Raw genomic sequence first — 23,294 nt, 5'->3', positions numbered from 1 at the left:
TAATATACTGAAATTCTATTATTAAATCTCACTTGGTAAAATTTGGCTTATTATCATAAAGGTCAAATGAATAATTCAAGAGCTGTACATAAATCTGCTTGAGTTCAAACCCTTCATATAAAATTAATATACCAAGAAAATAAATATAATTTCACTCTTTTTTCAAGAGAAATAAAAAAAAAAGAATATTACTTTATTTTGGTGCGGAATCTTTACTTTCTTTCCTTTTTATATATAAATGCGAATCTTTACATTCTAATATGCTTTTTTTGTTTTTATTTATTTATTTATTAACTTATAATTATCCCTATATATTTAGCATCATAATTATTATTAATATATTTATATAATTTTAATCTTAATCCATTCATATATAATAAAATTAAAATAAATCTAATTAGTTAAACATTAATTTAATTAACTTGATTATTATATTTAAAATAAAAAATTAAATACATTTTAACATAATTATTTTGAACTTAAGAGTTGAGATAATACGACAAAATCACACCCCCACCTTAACATTAGCATCACAATTAAGGGCATTTATATTTTTCAAATTTAATAGAAAAGGTGTACCTATTTAATGGGGTGTATTTTTATCTCATTGGTCAAATTTTCGAAGGGGTGCACATCTGTCAGTCTGTAATCATTCTCCAAAACAACTAATAATAATGTTTTAAAAGTAATTAATTCTCTCTTAAATAATGTAAGTAGTTCTTAAGTGCGACACTTTAATATAAGGTTAAAATAAAGAATTATCGGTTTTATCATTGTTTAAATAATAAAATCAGTAAAAAATTACAAATAATATTATTATTTTTACTTAAAAAAATGTTTTTTAATATTTTCGATCATTTTTTAGCGTCTAATAATATTTTCGGTCATTATTCGAAAATTCGGTTAAAACGCCCAATATTAATAAAATCAGTCATTTTGTAGCGCCTAATAATATTTTCGGTCATTTTTTACCAATTTTGTTATTTTATACAATAACATAACCGATAACGTCTTTTTTTAACTGTATATTAAGGCTGCCGCAGGTGATCATTCCCATAATTTTTGATATTAAATGAAAGGTTTTTATATGTATAACAATAAAAGGCAATAAAATATTTATTCCTTTTACTTTAATTATGTACCACTTATTAAGTTGTAATTTTAAATAAAGTTGAAATATCTTATATTCATGGTAAGAAAAACAATCCTTGATTATGCTCGTTTTATATACATATCATATTAAAACTTAAATTATTACATTTATGAAAATTAGTTAATTATTTTTAAAAAATTTAAATATGATTTTCTAAAACATTACAAGTGTCATCTAATAATATTTAAACACAATTTTAACATATTAAATAAATAAATAAATTTAAATAGGATAAAAATGTTTTTTTATAAAATTAAATAGTATAAATACATAACCTGTCGTATTTAAGTAGTAATTAGCAAGTTGATACTCTGTTGCATTTTTCTTTCAATTTTATTGTCTCCCTCGTCTCTCTTTCTCTCTGAGACTGAGAGACTATGAGATTTGTTTGTTTGTTTGTTTCCTTCGTTCTACCTAAATAAATACACTCTTAATCCCATTTAATTTACGCTGCTGGCCTTCTCCTCCTCAATCGAACCCCCTCCCCTTTTTCTCCTTTTGCAGCTGCTTCTGTATCGAGGGTTTGCATTTCCGGTTGGTTTCGTAAACATGGAAAGATCTAGCGGCAAAATTCCCAGCAACTTCTCTCAAATTTCCTCAGGTTATTTTTTTCCTGTTTCCTCGTTTTCCCCAACCCCTTTTTTATTTTGATCGAAAGGAATTAAATTTCTTTGGATCTTTACATCAATTTCCTCACCCACCAAATGGGTCTAAGTCTTAACCGTTAAATCCGTTTGCTTTATTGCCTTTGCTTGTTTTTTTTGTTTGGTATTGTTTGATTTTCTGATTGGTTAAGAATTTTGCAGATAATGCGTTTTTTGATGCTTCCCAGTATGAATTTTTTGGTCAAAATTCTATGGAAGAAGCGGTTTTGGGAGTTCTGGAAGATGGTGAAGAGGAAGCTCCTATGTTTGCATCCATTGAAGATGATGAGTACCATTTGTTTGACAGAGGGGAGGTTAGATTTCATTCCTTTGATATGTTCCAATAAATCTGGGTTTCAAATTGCTATGTTTCTTGATTTTGAAACATGATTGCTTCAGCTCTAATTTACCTGTTATTTGTTTTGTAGGTTGGAGGTTTAGGGTCATTATCTGATATGGATGATCTGGCAAGTACTTTTGCAAAGGTATGTTTTATTTATTTATAAACGTTGCAGTGTGATGAATCTCAATAATTAGCATTTCTCAGTAACAATTGTTTATAAGATTTGATAAGTATGCCTGTTTCCTGAGTTGCCATTGGCCTTTATGTTTTATTGATTTATTTATTTTTATCTAAAATGCAAGAGGAGTTTAGAATAATTGTTTTCAGTAAGCTGACCTTTCCAATTTTGCTTTTTTACCTTATGAGAATAGTGTTAAATGGGAGAGAGGGGAGATCAGAATTACTGTTTTCAACAATGACTTCTCCATTCTATTTGCCTAAAAACTGGCTTGAAGATGGTTGTTTTGAAATGGTGTTGGCAGATTGAATAACTTAGCATGCATATATTACGTAATTCTGCAGATTCATATATGTTTGTTTTATGTTGTTCTCTTGCTACCTATTTTGTTTTGGTTGTCCTTCCATGGTGATTGGATTCTAATCTCTCTCTTTTTCCTGCAGTTGAATAGGGTTGTCACAGGACCAAGAAATCCAGGAGTTATTGGTGATAGATCTGGTTCTTTTTCAAGGGAAAGTAAGTATAATTATGCCTGTATAATGTGGTTAAAATCTGTATTGATGATTGAAAAATCGTAATATCATTTTCTATATGAAAAAACACACTTTTTTTCCACTTTTTTGCTTGAAAATCATCGTCAGTTTGGTGTATATGATAAATAATTCTCTCTATGTGTGTATGTGTTATACACTATTTTCAGAGGAAAAGAAGGCTTAAATGTGTATTATTTTATTTTTCAACTTTTAACACAGGAATTGAATATATGGAAATCTGAAGATGGATTTAGATTAAATGGAAGTTGGCAAGAGTCTTGTATTATTACATCCTTGGCATATTTCTGAGCTGACTTCTGCATTTTACTTTCCAAGCTGAAAAAGTGTGCACACTCTTGTTCTTGTTCTAACATAGTTCCGTGTTGAATTATATGCAATTCCTGTTACACAGCTTCCTTTAGTTTAAGCATCAACTTTCTCATCTTTTAAGATAACCAATAGAATTGTCCATTTTTTTAAAATACAATATCTGGACTTGCCAATTTGTCCAGTTATGATTTTATTCTGTTCAACAGTGGTTGATAACATTTATATATTAATTGCTTATGTTTCGTGTTGTGAAATTTTTTTCAGGTTCATCTGCTAATGACTGGGCTCAAGATGGAGAGTTTTTAAACTGGATGGATCAGCATATGTTTGATACAGAAGATGCTGAAGAAGGCAAGAGATGGTCCTCACAACCACAATCATCATCTGCTCATTTTTCAGAATCAAAGCCTCTGTATAGAACTTCGTCATATCCCCAGCAGCAACCAGAGCCTCTCTTCATGTTTGATACAGATGACGGTCAAGAAGGCAAGAGATGGTCTTCTCAGCCACAACCATCTCCTGCTCGTTTTTCAGAATCAAAGCTTTTGTATAGAACTTTGTCATATCCCAAGCAGCAACCGGAGCTTCACTTCTCAAGCGAACCAATCGTTGGACCCAAATCATCAACCTTCACATCTTTCCCTCCTCCTGGTAGCAGAGGCCAGCAGAATTTGCCTGGCAACCTAAAAGTTCCTGTTCTTACTAGTGGATCTCAGTCACCATTCTCTGCAGCAAGCCTGTCTCCGATGTCTACCACCAGTCTTCATCTGCCCGGTCTATCTCAGGGATTACATTTTGGCGGTAATTTGCCCCAGTTAACATCTCCTGGCCTATCTTTTAGTAGCAGGTCTCAAAATAATTGGGTTAACCAATCTGGTCTATTGCATGGAGAACGTGCTGGTCTTTTGCATCATATGTTGCAACAGCAAATACCTCATTTAAATAGCCTAATGTCCCCTCAACGGCAGTTTCAAGAGCAGAGACTACACCATGCTGTGCAACCATCTTTTGCACATTTTACTGCATTGCAATCTCAACTGCATAATTCCCATCCTTCATCACACAAAATGATGTTTGGACTGGCTGATCTTAGGGAACATCGAACTAAATCATCACAAAGAAACAGGCAGAACATGCATTTTTCTCAGCAAAGTTCAGATACTGGTAGCCAGAAAAGTGGGAGAGGAGTGGTGCAATTCAGATCCAAGTATATGACTGGTGAAGAGATAGAGAGCATTCTCAAGATACAGCATGCCGCGACGCATAGTAATGACCCTTATGTAGATGATTATTACCACCAAGCTTGTCTTGCTAAACGATCTTCTGCATCCAGGGCTAAACATCAATTTTTCCCATCTCGCAAGAAAGAATCACATTCTCGATCCCGTAACAGCGGGGATCAGCATTTGCATCTCCATATGGATGGACATGGGAAAGTATCCCTCTCTTCCATTCGTAGACCCCTTACTCTGCTTGAAGTTGATCCTCCCTTAGGTTCAGGTGTTGGTTCTGATCAGAAAACTGAGAGGGCTCTAGAGCAGGAACCTATGCTTGCAGCTAGAATCACCATTGAAGATGGTTTCAGTCTTCTTCTTGAAATAGATGATATTGACCGGCTCATACAATTTAGTCAACCCCATGATGGTGGGGCTCAGCTCAGATGGAGGCGGCAGATCCTGCTTGAAGGCATGGCGACATTACTTCAGCTTGTTGATCCACTTGGAAAAGGTGCACATGCAGTTAGCTGCGCTCCTGAAGATGACATTGTTTTCTTAAGATTAGTCTCTCTTGCAAAAGGCCGGAAGCTTATCACTAGGTTCCTTCAGCTTCTCATCCCTGGGAGTGAGCTTATACGGATAGCATGCATGACCATTTTCCGTCACTTGAGGTTCTTGTTTGGTGGTCTTTCTTCGGATCTGGATGCAATAGGGACAACAAATGGCCTTGCAAAGATTGTTTCCATGTGTGTTAATGGAATGGATCTTCGTGCACTTAGTGCATGCCTTGTTGCAGTTGTTTGTTCTAAAGAGCAGCCTCCACTTAGGCCCCTTGGAAGCTCTGCTGGGGATGGTGCGTCTGTTATTTTAAAATCAGTTCTTGAAAGGGCCACTAAACTTCTAAGCCATCCTTCTGGAAGTTGCAGCATGCCTAATTATGCTTTCTGGAGAGCTTCGTTTAATGAATTTTTCACCCTTCTTACCAAGTCTTGTGTGAGTAAATACGAGATAATCATCCGATCGATACGAAACCAAACTCAGCCATCCACAGAAGTAATCAGTTCAGAGGCTATAAGGCGTGAAATGCCTTGCGAGCTTCTACAAGCCAGTCTTCCTCACACAAATGAGTCCCAAAGGAAGTTTTTGATGGACTTTTCTCAGTATTCTGTGCCTGTGAATGAATCCAATTTGCCTGCCGGGAGTACTAGCCAAATCAACTCCGAATCGGTAAGGGGATAATGAGGAAAAAGGGAAGGGTCCTGTGTGAAGATCGTGAACAATGCACTCAATAGGATGTGAGATGGGATAATAGAGGCAAAGGGTAAGTATTTTTACAGTTTGAGTCTTGGTTTAGAGGGGAGACAGGCCAACATTATTTGCCTAACTGTTCTCCTTCCACTCTTCACCCCCTTTCCCTTTTCTCTTTTCCTTAAAAACCGGGGAAGTTGACGGAGCTTATCATAGTAACACATGAATGTCTTAAGATGGGGGAGAATTGACGACTAGAAGTTGTTAGTTCAGCTTCTGGGGAGCTATATTTTGGTGCTCTGTTTTTTGACACTCCAATACCAAGTGGAGGCGTTGTAGCAGCAGCAGCAGCAGTAGTATTAGTGGGTTAGAATGAAAATGAATGTACAGTTGATCTGTTACAGAACCTTCAGAAACACTCCTTTTCGATACGGATTCCAATGATGTCCAAATTGGCCTTTTTGTGTGGCTGGAAATTGAGTATTGAAGGGGTGGCTTCTCTGAGAGATCAGAATCAACCTGTAATAATGTAAAAAGTCTTCAAACATGTTTTATTTGATGAAACTTTGCTTTTAATCTTAAATGCCAAGCAATATTTGTTATATTCTTTTTTCTTCTCTTGAGAGGAACTTTTAGATTTTAATTTGTATATACAATCCACCACATCTTGTGAAATTGTTTGCAGCCATTTTTGTTATCTTCTTAGAGCGTTGCTTGCTCATAACCTAAGGTGATCTATTGCCTACGTGGCTACATCGTCAACATCAAGATATAATAAGTATGACATGACGTACTTGTATGCCATTTTTGTTTCAAGTGCGTCGTATTAAAAACCTGTAAATGGACACCATATTCAACTTTAGAAACAAAATAATGACATGACATATATATATATATATATATTGTTTACTGGAGTTTAATAAATCGTGGTAATTCGTTGGAGGTATAATTGTAAAAAAGCACTCAACATTTTTTTATCTTTTTTCAATTAGGTCACTAATTTTTTGACCAAATTAATCATAATGTTTCACTTTTTACAGTCAATAATTCTGCTATTGGAAAAAGGTTAAATTTAAGGGGTTTTCCTCCTTTTGTTATTGTACCAATATGGAACTACCAAATAGAAAAAAATAATATTGAAAATGTACAAGTGACTGTACAGTCAACTCTTTCTATATATTTTCTGAATGTAAATTATTTGCCCGTCAATAAAATTTAGCTATCAAATAGTAATGAAGTAATACAACATCACTCTCTCCAGTTTAGAAGGCAAACCAGAGGCAAAGAAAATATACAGAAAAAATATATAAACAGGGAAGTTTGTCACATACATAATTAATCCTAAAAAGGCCAATGCTTTCTTCTTGCTGGTTTGGTGGGAACATCTGTAAACATATATATATATATATATATATATATATATATATATATATATATATATATATATATATATATATATATATATATATATATATATATATATATGGACTTCATTAATCTGACTGATGAAACAGCAAGAACTGGGTGAAAGATAATGCATTAAAAGAAAATGAATCGAAAATGGGTCTCACCTCCACTTGCATACAATGAATTGTAATGCACTTCACTCCAGAAGCTCAGCCAAACTTCAGTAATACACCATAATAAGCAACTTGGTTTAAGCATCAGTTGGTAAACGAAAGGGGGATCAAATTGCCTTCTATGGATACTTGATTCGGATCACTGCATGAAAAATCAGGCAAGACGAAGAAATACCATCTACCTCTAGTAGGACTTGCTTGTTTGGCCATGATCTCGATGTAGCAAGTGTCACGAAAAGAGGTGACTCGACAAATTTTGGCTCCAAACTGCAGTTGGTAGAAAAGAGGTCAGACATCAAAACCAGAAAGCCGATGAAATAGCTAAGCTAATAGATAGAATAACACAATAAGCTTGTTATTGCAAAGGGGGCTCCTTTAAGGTTTAACAATTAACCATTTCTGCATAAGCATAACATTATAAACGTTAGATAATCACGCGCAAGAATTTCAAAGCATTGCTTAGTAAGATTATAGAACATATACATAAAAGGAAGGCCTTTTTCATTGAACTCCATTAGCATGGATTATCATATTCATCTCAGGCAAAAGGCGGATTAAACACTATAACCTTGGAGGTCTGCAACTAATTTTTAACCGATGTCCATTTACCACTTGATGGAAATGAAAGACATGAAAATAACCTATTTATCGAGGAGAAATAACAAGTCGGAGTATTTGCAAAAGGGAAAGCGTCTTTGTCACAATAGCTAATATTTATCCAATGGGATAATATCTGAAACTGAGAAATGTTTGCATTTGTGGAGCAGCATAAACCTTACCTGCTTGACAATCTGCCTTCTAATATGTTTGTGGTAGTCTCGATTGCGGAACAGCTGATCTGCTAGTGCTCGGAACTATAAAAAAACATACCGTCATGGAAGATTTATCAACAAAAACAGCAGATGTAGACAAAGAAAACAGTAATAGTGCAAAGAATAAGTGACTTCGATGTTAAAATCTCATTGTTTCGTGTTTGTGCATCTGTACGACTGTATATGGAAATATAGATAGGTGTAATATACATATGATAATTGTGGATAAAAAAGGTGATGGTAGAGAAAAGACTAATCATAGAACAAAAAGAAAGACCTGGCAATTTCCATCGCCCTCGATTTGCAGTTCAGCTAAACCATAAGTAGCCAGCCTGAACAAAGGGGGGAAACTCATCATAAAATAAACGCAAACCAATTTAAACGTATATCTGAAAAGGAGAGTATGAAAGGGAGGTTATCAACTGCAAAATATTCAACCATCATGTTAGGATGCAAGTCCTCTTTTAATGTCATATTTGCTATGTTGCCAGGACTTGGGTACGAGAGACGGGTGTCTTGACTAACAAAATCCCAAGCAAAATGAAGCAAATTCACAAAAGAAAACAACGCAGAAATTGGTGAGGAAATAAGATGAACGGTAGCCATATGATTGGATTGAGAAATTATTACTTCTGAATGCAATTTCCAAACCCCAAAAATTTAATTATTTTCTCTCATTTTTCTTATTTGCATGTGGATGTTTCTCCAATCTTCCTACTCATGTTGGTTTCAATCTCTTTCTTCCATCTCATTTTTTCATCACCCTAGCTTGACAAGTCCAGAGAACTCTACCCACATCTGTTCCAATTCATGACAACATGGGTACTCCACCAAAAAAGCCGAGTCCGAGCAACAACTCATGCTTGAGCAATGAATACTGACCCAGTAAGAATGGTATCGTTTTAGACTTTCAGGAGTCATATAATGCACAAAACTATTAACACCGCGAGTCCAAAATGACTTTTTGAACATGAAGCCAACGAAAAACAGAACTCAAGCGACCTTTTGGCAAAATGGAAAAAGACCACCAAGTTTTTCAAAAAGAAACAGACAAATTAAACATCATAGAAACCACAGAATTAAAGACGAAACGAAGTCCAAGTTCAAACCACTTTTGTTTTGTAAAAGCTTAAATAGGAGCAGACTACAAGTAGTGAACAACCTAAGATGAAACAATCAATGAGAAACTGATATAGTCAGTATGACAAGATCACAACTTTCAGAAAGTCGTTCATGATCTAAGGTCGCATCATTCACATCAGGTATTTCCCCATTGACACGAGGAGTGTGCCGTGAACAAAATGATCATGTCAAAAATCATCAGCCAAATAGAATGAAATGCAGGTGAGAGCAGACATTGAAATAACCATTGAAGTTAGGAGCAAAAGGAGGCGTTATTGTTTTTGAAAACCTTGTTAAACTGAATTCACAATTTCCTAATGAGAGAAACAAAACGGCGAAAACCAGGACTCATACAGTCGTACTCTTTGGTAGACTCCTATATCTATGGTAAAAGATGTTAAAAGACAAAAGGACAATAACACACTTCCTAGTAATACTCCCAAAATGACAACAAATGTGAAGTGTGCTCTTTTACAAATGTAATTTTAATATGAAAAGTTAAACAAATGATCATCCCATAAGAGTGATGCAGCACTGGTACCAAAAAAAGAATGAATAACATGTGCTTATGAATCTATATCATGCCATAAAAACCTCCGCTTCAGTCAAAAATTATGCAAAAAAAATGCATACAAACTCATGAACCAGGGAAACATGCTATAATGGGAAAAGAAAATTTAGATTAAAGTTATTGAATTGATAACAATTAAAGAAAGAAAAAATGCTAGGGTCTCAGAAGTGATGAAAATAACACATGTAGCACAATGATTTTCCTCCGGAAGCACCATGCTTCTGGCAATATATTCAGTTTTCAACAACCACTGGCACGTATCGTAGTAGCAATTCCTAAAGCTTCCAAATTATAGCATGTCACTCAGCAGAACATAGCCCTCATGCAATGAAAGAGAAGATAAAAGAACGAATTTTTGGACAAAAACTATAACCGCTATTCCGTGTGGTATGATTTTTAAACAATGCAAATACTTAAACAAAGTGACCGACCAACATAAAAGTGGTAGAAACGATTATACCGGAATGGAATCCAGATGAGAAAGCCTTTTTCCAAGCTTTCCATTGTTGTGTAAATTCTCCTCTTCTGCTAAGAAGGTTGCCATGGCCTGATCATCTTCTGTATCTTGGAAACTGCTATTCAAGCTTGAGCTGGAGCTTGCACTTGCATTACCATGGCCTTCACTCATACTGTCCCAATTACAACATTCAGCCAATAAAACATGAGATTGCAGAATTAAGCCATCTATTGTACTGATAGGAAAAGGTTGATAATAAAAAAACCGAAGAACTTGGAGAATTTTTGACGTATGATTCGGTAGTTTGTTTGATCTTCTAAGCTGAAGCTGAAAAGTTCAAGTGTGCTCGTTTAAATAAACGGGGAATCTAATACAAAAAAAGAAAAAACGAAATGGTCAAGATAGTTGTACAAAAAATGTCTGAACTTTTTACTGTTATTGTTACAATAAGTCGATATGTAGTTCAGACTTAAGAAAAGAAAAAACAAAAAAGAATAAGAAAGGGGCAGAAATTTGCATTTATGAAGATTTTGTCATGAATGGATAAGATTTGTTATGAAGAAGATATATAACCGAAAATGTTATGAAGAAGATATATAATTGAAAAATATAAAAGAAAAATTGATATTTTAAGTTACAGAAAATATTATTATTTTTTTAATATTTTTAATTGTAACTTTCATTAATTTTAAATTAGATTTTCCGGACACATGCACATATGGAGCCAAAGAATAGATAAAAAGTCATTTTTCAATAAAAAAAGTATATTATTATTTTCTTTTAAAATTTAAAAAAATTACTTTTTCAAAAATAAAATTGCATGTCATTCCTTAAACACATGCTTAGAATTGCTTTATCTGTTATCAAAGAGTAGGGTTTTTACAAAGCACAAACTTAAACTTAATTTGATGGCAGGGGCGTGGCTGAGTGTGTGTAGGGTGGGCGATCGCGTAGGAACCCAAAAAATAAGGATCTCAAAATTGAATATATCTATCAGTTGTTTCCATTAATAAGTATAAAAATAGAGACCTCAAAATCTAGTATATCTATCAGTTGTTGTCATTAAGAAGCATAAAAATAGAGGCCCCGAAATCGAGTATATGTATCATTTGTTGCTATTAAGAAGCATAAAAATAGGGGTCTGAAATCGAATATATCTAAAAAATAGGAGTCTCTTTATAAGAATTTGTACAGGACCTCCGACAACCTAGACACGGCCCTCTTTAATGGTTCTTTTATTGTTAAAATATTTAATATTTTATTAAAATTAAATTATTTAAGATAATTCAATATTTAATTATTACTGTTCAAAATCCGGCTGCTCAGTGAATTTTAGTTTTTGGTTCGACATTGATGGAGGCTTCTTTTGTTTTCGTTTCTATTGAAACGCGATATGTACATTTTACCGTATTATTGATTAAAATTAACTTATTTTCTATATTTTATGATTTATAATTTTTAAATTAATATGAAATAATTATTAATTTATATTTATTCATATTTTTTTAAATAATTGATCTTATGCACATATTTTACGGACATATTATGAATATAAAACTTTAAAGAATTAATATATTTGTGCAATTATTTTTTACGATTACAAATCTATAACCATGTAGTTCCCAACAAATATTTAACTACATGAGTTGAAGCTCAACATAGAAATAAGAGTTCTACTCGAAAGATGTAGAAGAATATCTTCCTTATATTATAGATTTCTATTATCGTGCACGAGATTTCATCTAAGCGGTGATGTAGACTTTACTGGAATGGTTGATACATATTGCTATCACTTTTTCTTTAATGCCAATTTGTTTGTAGAGTTCGATAATATTGACCTTACTCGTACCATTGGGGATGTTGCTTCCAGCTCGAATATCCCACCAATTTAGATAAATGACCAAGAAAAAAACATAAATGATGGAGACCCAGAAGCATGATTCCAATTCGTACGTGAACAATAACAAAAAGAATGAGAAATTGAAGAACTTAATCTTACATCTGACAAGTCTACTGATTACGAAGATTAAAATTTCTTAATCAATATTACTATGTTAATGATTTTATTTAATGTTTATGACGTTCGTAAGGTTAGTCTCATTTATGTTATTATGTTTATGTATTAAGTTTGTAGTGTTTTTCTTCCTAATGTGCATTTTTTTAAAAAATCTAATGTTTATAGTTTATTGTTATTTTCGGCATAATATACCACGTTTTAGAGAGAGAAAAAAACTAACAGAACTCGTCATCTCGATGTGACTAGTTCGGGTGAACTTTTTCTTTCCAACATTAAATTCACATAATAATCTGTAAAAAAAATTAATAGAATTCGTCGAGGTGACAAGTTTCACAAGAAATATTAAAATATTGAGCCCAAAATATAAAAATTATATCTTATGAAACTCATCACGTTGAGGTGATAATTTTATCCTAAACTGTAGAAAATGTTGTAGATCCTAAATTAATTTGAAGTGTCCTATTGGGCCAAATAATTAAAGCGTGTGCCCTATTGGTAAAAAAACACTCTTTAGTATTAACTAACCGTCTATTCGTTAACAATTTAAGCCCACCAAAATTATGTTTCTAAGTCTAGCCGAGTTTACTTGAAGAAAAAAGTTTTTTTTTTTGATAAATTGAAAAAAATATTAAAAAAATTATAGTTTATTTTGAAAAAATAATCATATAAAATTATTGAATAAATAATTAATATTTTTTTGTTGAAATAAGTATTTAACTTTAAAAAAGAATTGGATAAAAGTTTAATCTTTTAAAAATAATTTCCAATAAGATCCTTATTTAAGCATATTAAAGGATATTTAATTATTATATGAGAAATATTAAAAAATTTATACATTTATAAAATTAATTTTATAATCATTTTAAAAGGTTAAGAAATTTTAAAACATCAAATCATTATTTGAATATTTTAAAAATGTAAGTAGGAAGTCCTTTATGTTTTGCCCAAGCCCACCAAGAATTCCAAAGTGCTAGGGTTTCACGGCATATATTACTTCATTTTCATTTTCAATTACTTACGTAGGGCTTTTGGGAGAAGAGAATCAGAGCCGCCGCGCTGCCGTCACCATGGTGAAATTTCTGAAACCAAACAAGGCCATTATCGTTCTCCAAGGGCGATACGCCGGTCGCAAAGCCGTCATCGTTAGATCTTTCGACGAAGGCACACGTGACCGCCCTTATGGCCACTGCTTGGTTGCAGGGATAAAGAAGTACCCAAGCAAGGTTATCCGCAAGGACTCCGGGAAGAAAACAGCCAAGAAGTCACGCGTCAAGTGCTTCGTCAAGCTCGTCAATTATCAGCACCTGATGCCGACGCGCTACACCCTCGACGTGGACTTGAAAGACATGGTTACCGTCGATGCTCTCCAGACGAAGGACAAGAAAGTGGCAGCTTGCAAGGCAACTAAGGAGAGGTTTGAAGAGAGGTTCAAGACTGGAAAAAACAGGTGGTTCTTTACTAAGCTCAGGTTCTAGGTGTTTTATTGGAACAAGATGGCTGATGTTTATGTAGCTTTTTTTTGGGACATTTTTTAATTTAAGCACGGATTTGAATATGTTTCCTTAAGATATTTATGGGTTCTTATTATTGTTATATTATGTTACGTGATTTGCTTGTTTCTATAAGAAATTTAAGCTTTTGAACTATTCTGGGTCTCTAATGATTTATCATTTTGCTTTACCTTTGATATGTATGCCCATGGAAGCTGAGAATTGAATCTATTAATGTTCGATCTTTTTATAATGTTAGCATTGCAGTTGATTTATTTTTGGATTTTGAATCTAAGATGGCAATGTTTAGCTAACCCGAGAAATGGGTAATCTTCATTTTCAGCCCCTTTGGCTGTTCCGATTGCATATTGAATCTGCTTGAATGTTTTTGTTCTTGGTTATTAATGTTATTTATTTATCTGCATTGATCGAGATATCAAGCTTTTAATTGAACTATTATACGAAGTATTACATTCTTGGTTTCAAAGTCTGCAACATTGTTGTGCTTGTGTTTGAATTTTAGAAGTTTGAGGAAGCGGTGTTGAGTTTATTGAATTTGGAATCCACATCAGCAGGTGGTATATTGAAGTATTACACTATTACCTGCTTTCTTCATATACGGTTTACTCATAAAATGCTTTTTCCCGGTATCAGCAACCAAAGTCTGCAACATGTATTTGTGTTATGAATTTTGTTACTTTTTGCTGCATTTTTCACACAGGATTGCCCAAGATAGAACTGGTTTTCCCAGTGACAGCAACCTAAGCGTGCAACATGTAGTGCTTATGTTTAAATTTGGAAGCTTTAGGTAGTGGTTGGGCTTTATTGAAACCAGGCTCCGCATCGGTGCATTAGTTAGTGTAACTATTAGTTGCAATGCTAGTATAGGACATAGAATAGAATCGTTATTTTCCTATAACAGCAGTGAACTGATTGTGAGGGCTTTGCCAGTAAAAGTGCAATAGATCCTTAGTATGGTTTAACAATGACTGCTTAGAGGAGGAAGGTCTGTACAGGTAAGTGAAATGTTCAAAATTGTGTGCATAATTTTCTAGTTTTCAGGATGTAACCTATGATTTTGTTTAATCCTGCTTTTGATCATTTTCATCGATCGTTGTCGTCGTCGATGATCTTTCTGGAGGGGAGAATCAATGGTGATCATAGTATCAGGGAAATGGAGATAATCTGATTTTCCCTTTTTGGCAGTTCTGATATATCGTGCGCTCGAGCTGCCAATTCAGCTGTGCCAAATATGCCGAACCATTTGCCCCATTGCCACATCCTTTGTAACTATTAGTTCTTGTTTGCCCAAATCAATCAAATTGAGTAAGTTTTGGTTTAAAATCCGGCTGTAGATGTTTTGAAATTCTGACCTTTCCCCTTCCTTTTCTTTGTTCTCGATTATAGCTTGAATCGTTATGTTATTGGCTCGTTTTATACGATTGAATCTTTGCATAAATTGATCTTCTGTTCAATTGGTTGATTATCACTTTTCAATAATTTCTTTCCTTTATTCCAACTCAACTGAGACGTACAAACAAAAATAAATAAACGAATGCTTTTTGGTATAATTTCAGCATACGTTTTTCTACAGCATTAAAAGATTAAAATATCAATTAGTTCGTAAAACCCTAGTTTAACTGTGATAATGAAATAAATCTCTAGTTAATAACTGAGCGATCTGGAAGTGTTGCATCTCTCTTGGACAAGTCCATGCATAAAGCAGCTACATTCACTGACTTCATAGTGCAGCTTAATTCATTCTCACTGGAGTTGTATGGAATAGAAGCCAGAGCTGGTTTTGAAACACAAAATAAGCAACCTTTATTGAGATCTGTCTCAGCTTTGAGAAGCAAATGTCCATGGTCTATATGGATGCAGTATTCAAGAAATTTCAGGCCTAGATTTTGGGAATGGTATCTTGTCACCTACAGAAGAAAAGTGACACTGTCGTCAAAATTTTGAACGTTTACGATACCATTAAATCGAAAGTTTAATGAGTAAATTATTCTTTTTTTTAATTTTAGTGACTAAACTAGGGATGAATAGAAAGTTGAGTGATGGAATTTGGAATTTATTCTTTTTATCATTTTTCTGATTTTTTTCCAATATTATCGCTTTCTCTTCTCTAACCTTCCGCTTCTCTCGCATGGCCTTTGTTCTGTAACTCTATATTTCTCTCAACCTTTCAAAATCCTAATTTTGATCCCAATAATTCTTCATTTGATAATGTCGCCGTCACGTAGATCCGTTTCTTTCTTGAAAACCCCGATATTCCATAAAATTCAAACTCGAGCCGTCACTACATGCCCCGGCCTGGAGACGGAGCCCCACGACCCATAACCCTAATCCCAGGCGACGGAATCGGTCCATTGGTCACAAACGCGGTGGAACAGGTAACGGAATCGGTTCATAAGGCCAACATCATGAAACTCGCCGATGGGTTGTTTCTGGAGTCCTGCCGTCGAGTTGCGACCAAATATCCGACCATTGAGTATAATGAAATCATCGTCGACAATTGTTGCTTGCAACTTGTTTCAAAACCTGAACAATTTGATGTCATGGTAGGCCAAAAACACTTTGTATTAGTACTGAAAAATGCTTTCTCATTACTGTCTCTTCTTCTGTTTCTTTAGGTAACCCCTAATCTTTATGGAAATCTTGTTGCAAATACAGCGGCCGGCATTGCCGGAGGTACCGGTGTCATGCCCGGAGGTACCGATCATTGACTACTGTATTCTAGTTCACTTTTAACAACTAAGTTCTTATCAAATTTTTTGCTTGTTATATGCAATGTGGGAGCTGAACATGCCGTTTTCGAGCAAGGTGCTTCAGCAGGAAATATGGGAAAAGAAAATATGGTGGAGCAGAAGACCGCAAATCCGGTGGCTTTGCTTCTCTCCTCCGCTATGATGTTGAGGCACCTCCAATTTCCTTCATTCGTCGATCGACTCGAGAACGCCGTGAAAAATGTGATATTGGAGGGTAAGTGTCGGACTAAAGATCTCAGTGGAGATTGCACTACACAAGAAATTGTTGATCGCCTCTCAAGTCTTCGTATTGTAACTTAGTGCGAGTTTCTCAGTTTATATTTGCTGTTCTTAGATTTTGATCCAATAAGTTTGGTTGTACGAAACAAGAATACGGGGTAGAATATACCTGTATTTGTCCATTGTTAAAGCTTTGGCTATTCCATTGATTTCATCAAGCATTCATTCTCATTAAACCATGCACTATAGTTCTCGTGGTGCCTGCATCTTGTCAATGCAATTAAAGCTGTTATTTCATTTGGAACCTAATTTCTTTATAAAGCATTCTTCCTAGTTGTCTCTCTCAAATTCAAACCTAAACTGTTTTCGGAGTTATTTAAATTTAAATTTTTATCTTAAGAGTGCAATGTAACTATGACTACATCCCACATCTCTTTAATTGGACCAATTTATTTGGACAAATTCTATTAAAATATAGACAAGTTAAAATTATTATATATTAATATATATAAATTATACAATATAATTATAATAATGGATAAATTAATAGTATAAGAAATTCTAATTTTATTAAAATTATGCAGAGCCCTTGGAAAATTTTCTTCTCCGATGATCCAGGTTCAAACAACATAGTGTATTGGTGTGTATGAATATATATATAATATATAGGGTAAAGTATTGAGTACATAAATGGTCTTTCGACTCTAAGATATTGTTTTATTAAGTGTATCGACTATTAAAAGTTGCAAGATAATCTTTTAACTATCGAGTGTTGATTTGTTGAGTTTCTCGACTATTAAAAGTTACAAAATTGTCACTCGATTATTCATTATATCTCAAACCTATCATTTTCTATTAAAAATTTGACAGTATTCTAAGTTAAACATTAATATGTTAATTGTTATATGATAAAATCTAATCTCAGAATCTCAAACGACTATCATCTCTCAGTCATTATGTTAACATCTAGGTTAGACAGTCGTCAATTTTTTAACAAAAAAGGACGAGTTTGAAACACAATAAATTAAGGTGACCAATTTATAACTTTTAATACTCAAGAGACTTAATAAAATAATATTCTATAGTGGAGGAATATTTTATAACTTTTAATTATTAAAAGATTTAATAAAATAATACCCTATAATCATATGACCATTTGTGTATTTTACCTTATAATATAATACGTGCGTACATAAACTTAGATTATGTCTTTTCAATATATATAATATGGATATAATAAAGTATTAATTAAAATTAATTACGAATTAATTTAGTTAAATGAGATTTGGATTCAAATATTTATAATTTTAAATTTATTACTTAATTCACAAATAAAAAAAATGCGATTATAAAAACAAAACAAATAGCAGCGTGCGATGCGCGTATACCTCAGCCAGGCTGTAGGTAGGAAGGGCCCCCCTTGTTTCGGCTTCAGAAGGAAAGCGGTAATAAAAATAAAAATAATAAATTACTAAAATTATTATTATTGTTATAAGGCGGAACACATATGACATAACGAAACAGTCGATTTCCATTTTTCTTCCTTCTTAATTATAGAATCTCCGCCATGAACAACGAATCCTCTACTGCGAACAACGGTAACAATAGCACCAACCCCGATCCGGATCGCCCCCTCCGTGTTTACGCCGATGGGATCTACGATCTCTTCCACTTCGGCCACGCTCGTTCCCTCGAGCAAGCCAAGAAATCGTCCGTTTTCCTCCCTCCTCTCTCTCTCTTTTTTTTTTGGTAGGATTTGATATGAATGTTTTCCTTTTTCTGGATATATTTACAAATTCACGGTGATTCATGTGTTTCTTTCAAAATCATCTTATTTGGGGCTTTTTTTTTATCTCTTATATGTGTAACTTTTCTTAAATCATCTCATGTTTATGAATTTTGTTTATTTGTGATGTACTTCTGATTTATAGAAGAAATATTGTTACTTGAATTTGCTTATGCGTCTACTGCATGATTTTTTTTCCTGATTATCTTTTTTTTGTTGTTGAAATTTTAGGTTTCCCAATACGTATTTGCTGGTTGGATGTTGCAATGATGAGACAACCCACAAGTACAAGGGCAAAACAGTTATGACCGATGTAGAACGTTATGAATCCCTTCGCCATTGCAAGTATATTCCTTTCTATAACTTTCATCTCTAAGCCATTTCTAGTTATTTTGCTGAAAATATGGAGTATATGAAAAGAAAATCACTCAGGATGCTTCATTTGGGGTAGACCTCGCCTGTTGCTTTCGCTGCTTGAGTTTTGCTTTTCAGAGTTCAAAGCAAAACATGCATTTGGATGCAAAAGACAATAGTAAATTTGAAGAACCAAAACTGTACAGTTTTGGATAAGGCAAAATTTTACTTTTCTACAGAATAATTATGTTAGAAATGATATTGTGTCATTTGTTCTCTTTTAATTGATTATTGCCTTTTAGGAAGTAAACTTCAAGTAGCAAAGGCTACCATCAAATGTATCCTTAATTATTTATTTACTTAACTTTTTTAATTCTTTGAAGAACTAAAGTAAATCTGTTGTCATCTTTTATGATTAGATTTTTCATTTTTTGTTTATAAAAAATGTGATTTAACTATATTCCTATCAAGAGCTTCATTCAAGGACTTCATTGTTCATTTTGTTACAGGTGGGTTGATGAAGTCATTCCTGATGCCCCGTGGGTGATTGATCAAGAATTTCTAGATAAACACAACATTGACTATGTGGCTCATGATTCACTTCCGTAAGAATATACAAGTCTTGTTTTAAGATTAATTTATTCGTGTTGAATGCTGTAATGTTAAGAAAATAAACATATAAATTGTTTACAGCTATGCTGATGCCAGTGGAGCTGCGAACGATGTGTATGAGTTTGTAAGTTTATTGAGAGGATCTTCTGTGCAGTTGTTACATTTGGTGCTTTAAATTTTTGCATCATATTAAGCAGCCTCCTGTTTTCAGGTTAAAGCTGCTGGCAAGTTCAAGGAGACCCAACGAACTGACGGGATTTCCACATCAGATATCATTATGAGAATTGTTAAAGATTATAACCAGTACGTGCTTCGGAACTTGGACCGTGGATACTCGAGGAAAGATCTTGGAGTTAGCTATGTGAAGGTAAGATCTCTGTTCCGAGTGTCTTGTTTTAGTAGTTACTGCTCTGTTGTTGATATGCCAATTAATGTCAACAGGAAAAGAGATTGAGAGTGAATATGAGACTGAAGAAACTACAAGAGAAGGTTAAGGAACAACAAGAAAAAGTGGGAGAAAAGGTATGTTCACTCTCATGTGCTATTGATCTAGTTTAACGATTGTTCACTTTTTTGGCTGTATGATTGGAATCTGGTATGTTATTGGAAGGTAAGATTGCTCAAATTTTAACTATTAGGAGGGACGGAGAGTGATGAATGTACTTGAAGTCTTTTTGTCTCTATTTTTATCACGTATTCTGTTTAAATCTGCCTGAGATTTTTCATGCTTGTGCATAAACAATATGGTAACTTACTAACTTGAAGTTATAAACATTTCTTACAGAAATAACCAGAGGGTAGAGAAATTAGCTTTGGTTATAGTGTTGTCAACTTTTCATTGTTATTGTCATGCAAATTTTGTTTATGTGGATGTATGTTATGTGGTTGATAAAAGTCTAAACTTCATGAATTTATTTAAGTAAAACTTTTGGAGGAACTATACCCAGGATACTTTTTGTACTCAAATTGAGAATCAGTGTTTTTTTCTTCTCAATATTATTGAAGAATAGAGAATGGTTAGCTTGAAGGGTTTCCTTGTGTCTTTTATTCAGCTTATTTTTTAGCTGTACGTTAAAAGTGGTCCTCGGATGCATTTTGCTCCTTGTAACTTCAGTATGTAGATTGAAGTGCCTCCCTGGTTATGTAATTTAATATTGACTTTATTCAAGCTTTTATCTAGCCTTTTATAGTTTCATTAAATGAAAAACTGTGCAGGTTCCTTACAATGTTTATGTAATTTGAAGAGCATTATGACCCTTCAGTGAACATCCGTACATTATATACCTGTAGCGCATCTCCTTTCCCCTCTTTACCACCACACCGTGGTACCTCCCAAAAAAATCGATGAATGATTTAATACATATGCACACATAGTAACAAACACCCAAAAAAATGTATGTTGCACCATGATGCTGGCTACAGAAGTCAAGTTTAGATGACTAGACTGTCTGGTTGGAGATTACAGCTATAAAATCAGCATACAAGATCAAGTGCCTTCACAACATGGCATATAGAGGGTTATATTCTTTAGTTCGGTTCTAGTTTCTTCACTTCCATTGCTTGATCAGATTAGTCTGAATTTAAATCCTTGTATTTTACCATGATTTTATGGTGGAGAAGGTTACCGTCTTTTCAAGCCTATGGACTTTCAAGATTACCAAAAATATATGACATACATCTGAACTTGGAATATGTAGTTAAGCTTCAAACTCCAAATCCCTCCATCCCCTGGATTCATGCCCACAAAGGATTATTAATTTTGTGGATATGGTGAGATTAGCTGTTCTAGTAACAAATTGTATTGAAATTGTCTCAGAATAGTTGGAATTCCATTCAGTCAGATTCATAGTTCAGGTTTCGTATTTTATGTTTTTTTACTTTGTGTATGTGTGCACCATTTCATATTTTAGGTTTCGTCACATGTAAGTGGCCATACTGTTTGGCTGAATTTTGAATGCTAGTTTCCTCACCTAATCAAAAATTTAATGCATGGCGATACTTTCAGATACAAATTGTTGCTATGCATCGTAATGAGTGGGTGGAAAATGCTGACCGATGGGTTGCCGGATTTCTTGAGATGTTTGAAGAAGGTTGCCACAAAATGGTGAGCAAATTTAATCACCAACATATAGTAATGACTTGTGCATGCGCCTATAGAACAAACAATAGTTTCAGCTTTTAGGACTGTGGTTATGTTGCCTCACATTGAACTCTGGGTGTTTTTCAGGGCACTGCTATAAGAGATCGAATCCAAGAGCGGTTAAGGGGGCAACTGCTGCAAAATGGCAAGGGTGATGAAGATGATTATTATTATTATGATGATGATTATTATTATGACGATGACGACGACGACGACGATGAATACTATGATGACGACAACGGATATTACAATGAGAAAGATGAGGAAAATGAGGAAGGAAAGAAATGAATTTGCTTCTGCTTGGTTGCCTGTTCCAGTTAACTAATTATGGGCGTGCCATAACGTTCTAGTAGTTTTGGAATTTATAATATGTTGATGTTATAGCCAAAATGGAGCCAGGCTTGGAGCAGAAAGCTGTCTTTTCTACTTCGTTTATCCGTGCTGTGTGTCGGGCAACAATACTCGTCTCCCTGGGTTTCGGATCCGTGTTTCTGTCGGCGAAAATTTTGGGCCCGGATCTTCCCTGTTCTTATCATGTACGTTGGTAAGATGCAAGGGATTGTACTTCTTTCCATCTCACGTATAGGGCATGCAAGTTTCATATTATTTTATATGTACAATGTTAAAATCACACGTAGAACTTACGCTATATTTAGATGTGTTTACTTCACTGGGTGGTTCAGCATTGTCTTATCTTTGGTTTTGGTATTGGTTTTTATCTTTTTAGTTCATAAACGGGTACTAGCTGTTGGTTCTTTAATGCATTTTGGATTTAGATTTTGATACATGATGCCCTAAATGCAAATCCAGTGGTCGTGGCTATACAAATTTATTTCTAAAAGAATGCAAAAGGAATGTATCAAATTTTAATTTAAAGCATAATTATACTAAACCAGCTATATCAAATATTAATTATGGACATATTCGACTAAAAAAAACTATAATAATTAATTTCATGGCATATTATTAACCACATTATCGATAAAACGATGTAACATGGCATGTGAAGATCCACCTATCATTAAGGCCTTCTATCTCTCACTTCCTTCATTCTATGTCGAATGTCGCTATCATTCTCCACCAACAATCTGATTCTTTTTTCTATCGTCTCTGCGTTCACAATTCTAACCTCATCGTCATCGTTCTTCTAGTCCATCTTAATCTCCACCGCTAATTCCAACTCTTTCACCAACGTCAATGCATTCAACTGCTGCTCCGCGTAAAGCGGCCATGTTGCCATAGGCACGCCAAACCATATACTCTCTAATATAGAATTCCAGCCACAGTGCGACACAAGTCCTCATATTGCGGGGTGACTTAAGATGGCCACTTGTGGTGTCCACCCGACGATCTTACCGACCTCAATCGTCCGATTTAAGCACCCTTCGGCAACACCTCCTCCACGTTTTAAAACAAATCTTTTATTAAAATTTTAATAATTTTTTTTATTAAACTAAGTTGAGTGTAAGTGATGCTATTTGTTCTAAAACAAATCTTAATAACTTGATAATAAATTCTTAATATCGGTAGTTAATGTTTAAACTCAAGATTTTTAGGATAATAATTATCATTTCAATTACTGAAATTATTTAATTCCGAAAAATACTTTAATAGTTAAATAATTAAAATATATTATTTATGATATAATAATATAATTAGACGTAGAAGAAGTTAAAAACATGAGTTGATAAATCCATTGAAAAGGACTAGTAAAAAA

At 34.0% G+C, this 23,294-nt stretch overlaps 5 protein-coding genes across 5 annotated transcripts; 4 read left to right on the top strand and 1 right to left on the bottom strand.

The window, feature by feature from the left end:
* Nucleotides 1-1,462: 1,462 nt before the first annotated feature.
* Nucleotides 1,463-6,255, top strand: LOC120130919 (protein PAT1 homolog 1-like). The gene is made up of 5 exons (XM_039148067.1): nt 1,463-1,754; nt 1,960-2,111; nt 2,226-2,282; nt 2,762-2,834; nt 3,446-6,255. Exons 1-5 carry the CDS (start codon nt 1,703-1,705, stop codon nt 5,635-5,637), a joined length of 2,526 nt encoding a protein of 841 aa, XP_039003998.1. The 5' UTR covers nt 1,463-1,702; the 3' UTR covers nt 5,638-6,255.
* Nucleotides 6,256-7,933: 1,678 nt separating this feature from the next.
* On the bottom strand, nt 7,934-10,518 carry LOC120130656 (OVARIAN TUMOR DOMAIN-containing deubiquitinating enzyme 11-like). Its single transcript, XM_039147852.1, has 5 exons — nt 10,441-10,518; nt 10,192-10,362; nt 9,255-9,328; nt 8,316-8,370; nt 7,934-8,080 (listed from the first exon to the last, which is right to left on the bottom strand). Exons 2-5 carry the CDS (start codon nt 10,357-10,359, stop codon nt 7,934-7,936), a joined length of 444 nt encoding a protein of 147 aa, XP_039003783.1. The 5' UTR covers nt 10,360-10,362; nt 10,441-10,518.
* Nucleotides 10,519-13,204: 2,686 nt separating this feature from the next.
* On the top strand, nt 13,205-13,695 carry LOC120130938 (60S ribosomal protein L27-3-like). The gene has a single exon (XM_039148080.1). It carries the CDS (start codon nt 13,273-13,275, stop codon nt 13,678-13,680), a length of 408 nt encoding a protein of 135 aa, XP_039004011.1. The 5' UTR covers nt 13,205-13,272; the 3' UTR covers nt 13,681-13,695.
* Nucleotides 13,696-16,001: 2,306 nt separating this feature from the next.
* LOC120130655 (isocitrate dehydrogenase [NAD] regulatory subunit 1, mitochondrial-like) lies at nt 16,002-16,798 on the top strand. Its single transcript, XM_039147851.1, has 3 exons — nt 16,002-16,259; nt 16,332-16,410; nt 16,486-16,798. Exons 1-3 carry the CDS (start codon nt 16,002-16,004, stop codon nt 16,764-16,766), a joined length of 618 nt encoding a protein of 205 aa, XP_039003782.1. The 3' UTR covers nt 16,767-16,798.
* A 1,383-nt stretch (nt 16,799-18,181) lies between these two features.
* On the top strand, nt 18,182-22,183 carry LOC120130936 (choline-phosphate cytidylyltransferase 1-like). Its single transcript, XM_039148079.1, has 8 exons — nt 18,182-18,395; nt 18,703-18,816; nt 19,335-19,430; nt 19,519-19,561; nt 19,649-19,804; nt 19,879-19,959; nt 21,443-21,541; nt 21,665-22,183. Exons 1-8 carry the CDS (start codon nt 18,253-18,255, stop codon nt 21,863-21,865), a joined length of 933 nt encoding a protein of 310 aa, XP_039004010.1. The 5' UTR covers nt 18,182-18,252; the 3' UTR covers nt 21,866-22,183.
* The last annotated feature ends 1,111 nt before the right edge of the window (nt 22,184-23,294 follow it).

The sequence above is a fragment of the Hibiscus syriacus genome, unplaced genomic scaffold (assembly GCF_006381635.1).
Source record: "Hibiscus syriacus cultivar Baekdansim isolate YM2019G1 unplaced genomic scaffold, ASM638163v2 tig00110548_pilon, whole genome shotgun sequence".
NCBI classification, from domain to species: Eukaryota; Viridiplantae; Streptophyta; class Magnoliopsida; order Malvales; family Malvaceae; genus Hibiscus; species Hibiscus syriacus.
The sequence above is the reverse complement of the archived record's forward strand: the minus strand, read 5'-3'. Positions and strand labels throughout refer to the sequence as shown.

Bases quoted from the DNA above. Each gene is read 5' to 3' on its own strand.
- LOC120130936 (XM_039148079.1), top strand. From the start codon at position 18,253: ATGAACAACGAATCCTCTACTGCGAACAACGGTAACAATAGCACCAAC. The intron at 18,396-18,702 runs GTCCGTTTTCCT...TTGAAATTTTAG, and splicing joins CTCGAGCAAGCCAAGAAATC to GTTTCCCAATACGTATTTGC. The intron at 19,562-19,648 runs GTAAGTTTATTG...TCCTGTTTTCAG, and splicing joins CGAACGATGTGTATGAGTTT to GTTAAAGCTGCTGGCAAGTT.
- LOC120130919 (XM_039148067.1), top strand. From the start codon at position 1,703: ATGGAAAGATCTAGCGGCAAAATTCCCAGCAACTTCTCTCAAATTTCC. The intron at 2,112-2,225 runs GTTAGATTTCAT...TTTGTTTTGTAG, and splicing joins ATTTGTTTGACAGAGGGGAG to GTTGGAGGTTTAGGGTCATT. The intron at 2,835-3,445 runs GTAAGTATAATT...AATTTTTTTCAG, and splicing joins TGGTTCTTTTTCAAGGGAAA to GTTCATCTGCTAATGACTGG.
- LOC120130938 (XM_039148080.1), top strand. From the start codon at position 13,273: ATGGTGAAATTTCTGAAACCAAACAAGGCCATTATCGTTCTCCAAGGG.
- LOC120130655 (XM_039147851.1), top strand. From the start codon at position 16,002: ATGCCCCGGCCTGGAGACGGAGCCCCACGACCCATAACCCTAATCCCA. The intron at 16,260-16,331 runs GTAGGCCAAAAA...CTGTTTCTTTAG, and splicing joins CTGAACAATTTGATGTCATG to GTAACCCCTAATCTTTATGG. The intron at 16,411-16,485 runs GTACCGATCATT...TGCTTGTTATAT, and splicing joins TACCGGTGTCATGCCCGGAG to GCAATGTGGGAGCTGAACAT.
- LOC120130656 (XM_039147852.1), bottom strand. From the start codon at position 10,359: ATGAGTGAAGGCCATGGTAATGCAAGTGCAAGCTCCAGCTCAAGCTTG. The intron at 9,329-10,191 runs GTATAATCGTTT...TTTTGTTCACGG, and splicing joins CTCATCTGGATTCCATTCCG to CACACTCCTCGTGTCAATGG. The intron at 8,081-8,315 runs GTCTTTCTTTTT...GTTTTTTTATAG, and splicing joins AGGGCGATGGAAATTGCCAG to TTCCGAGCACTAGCAGATCA.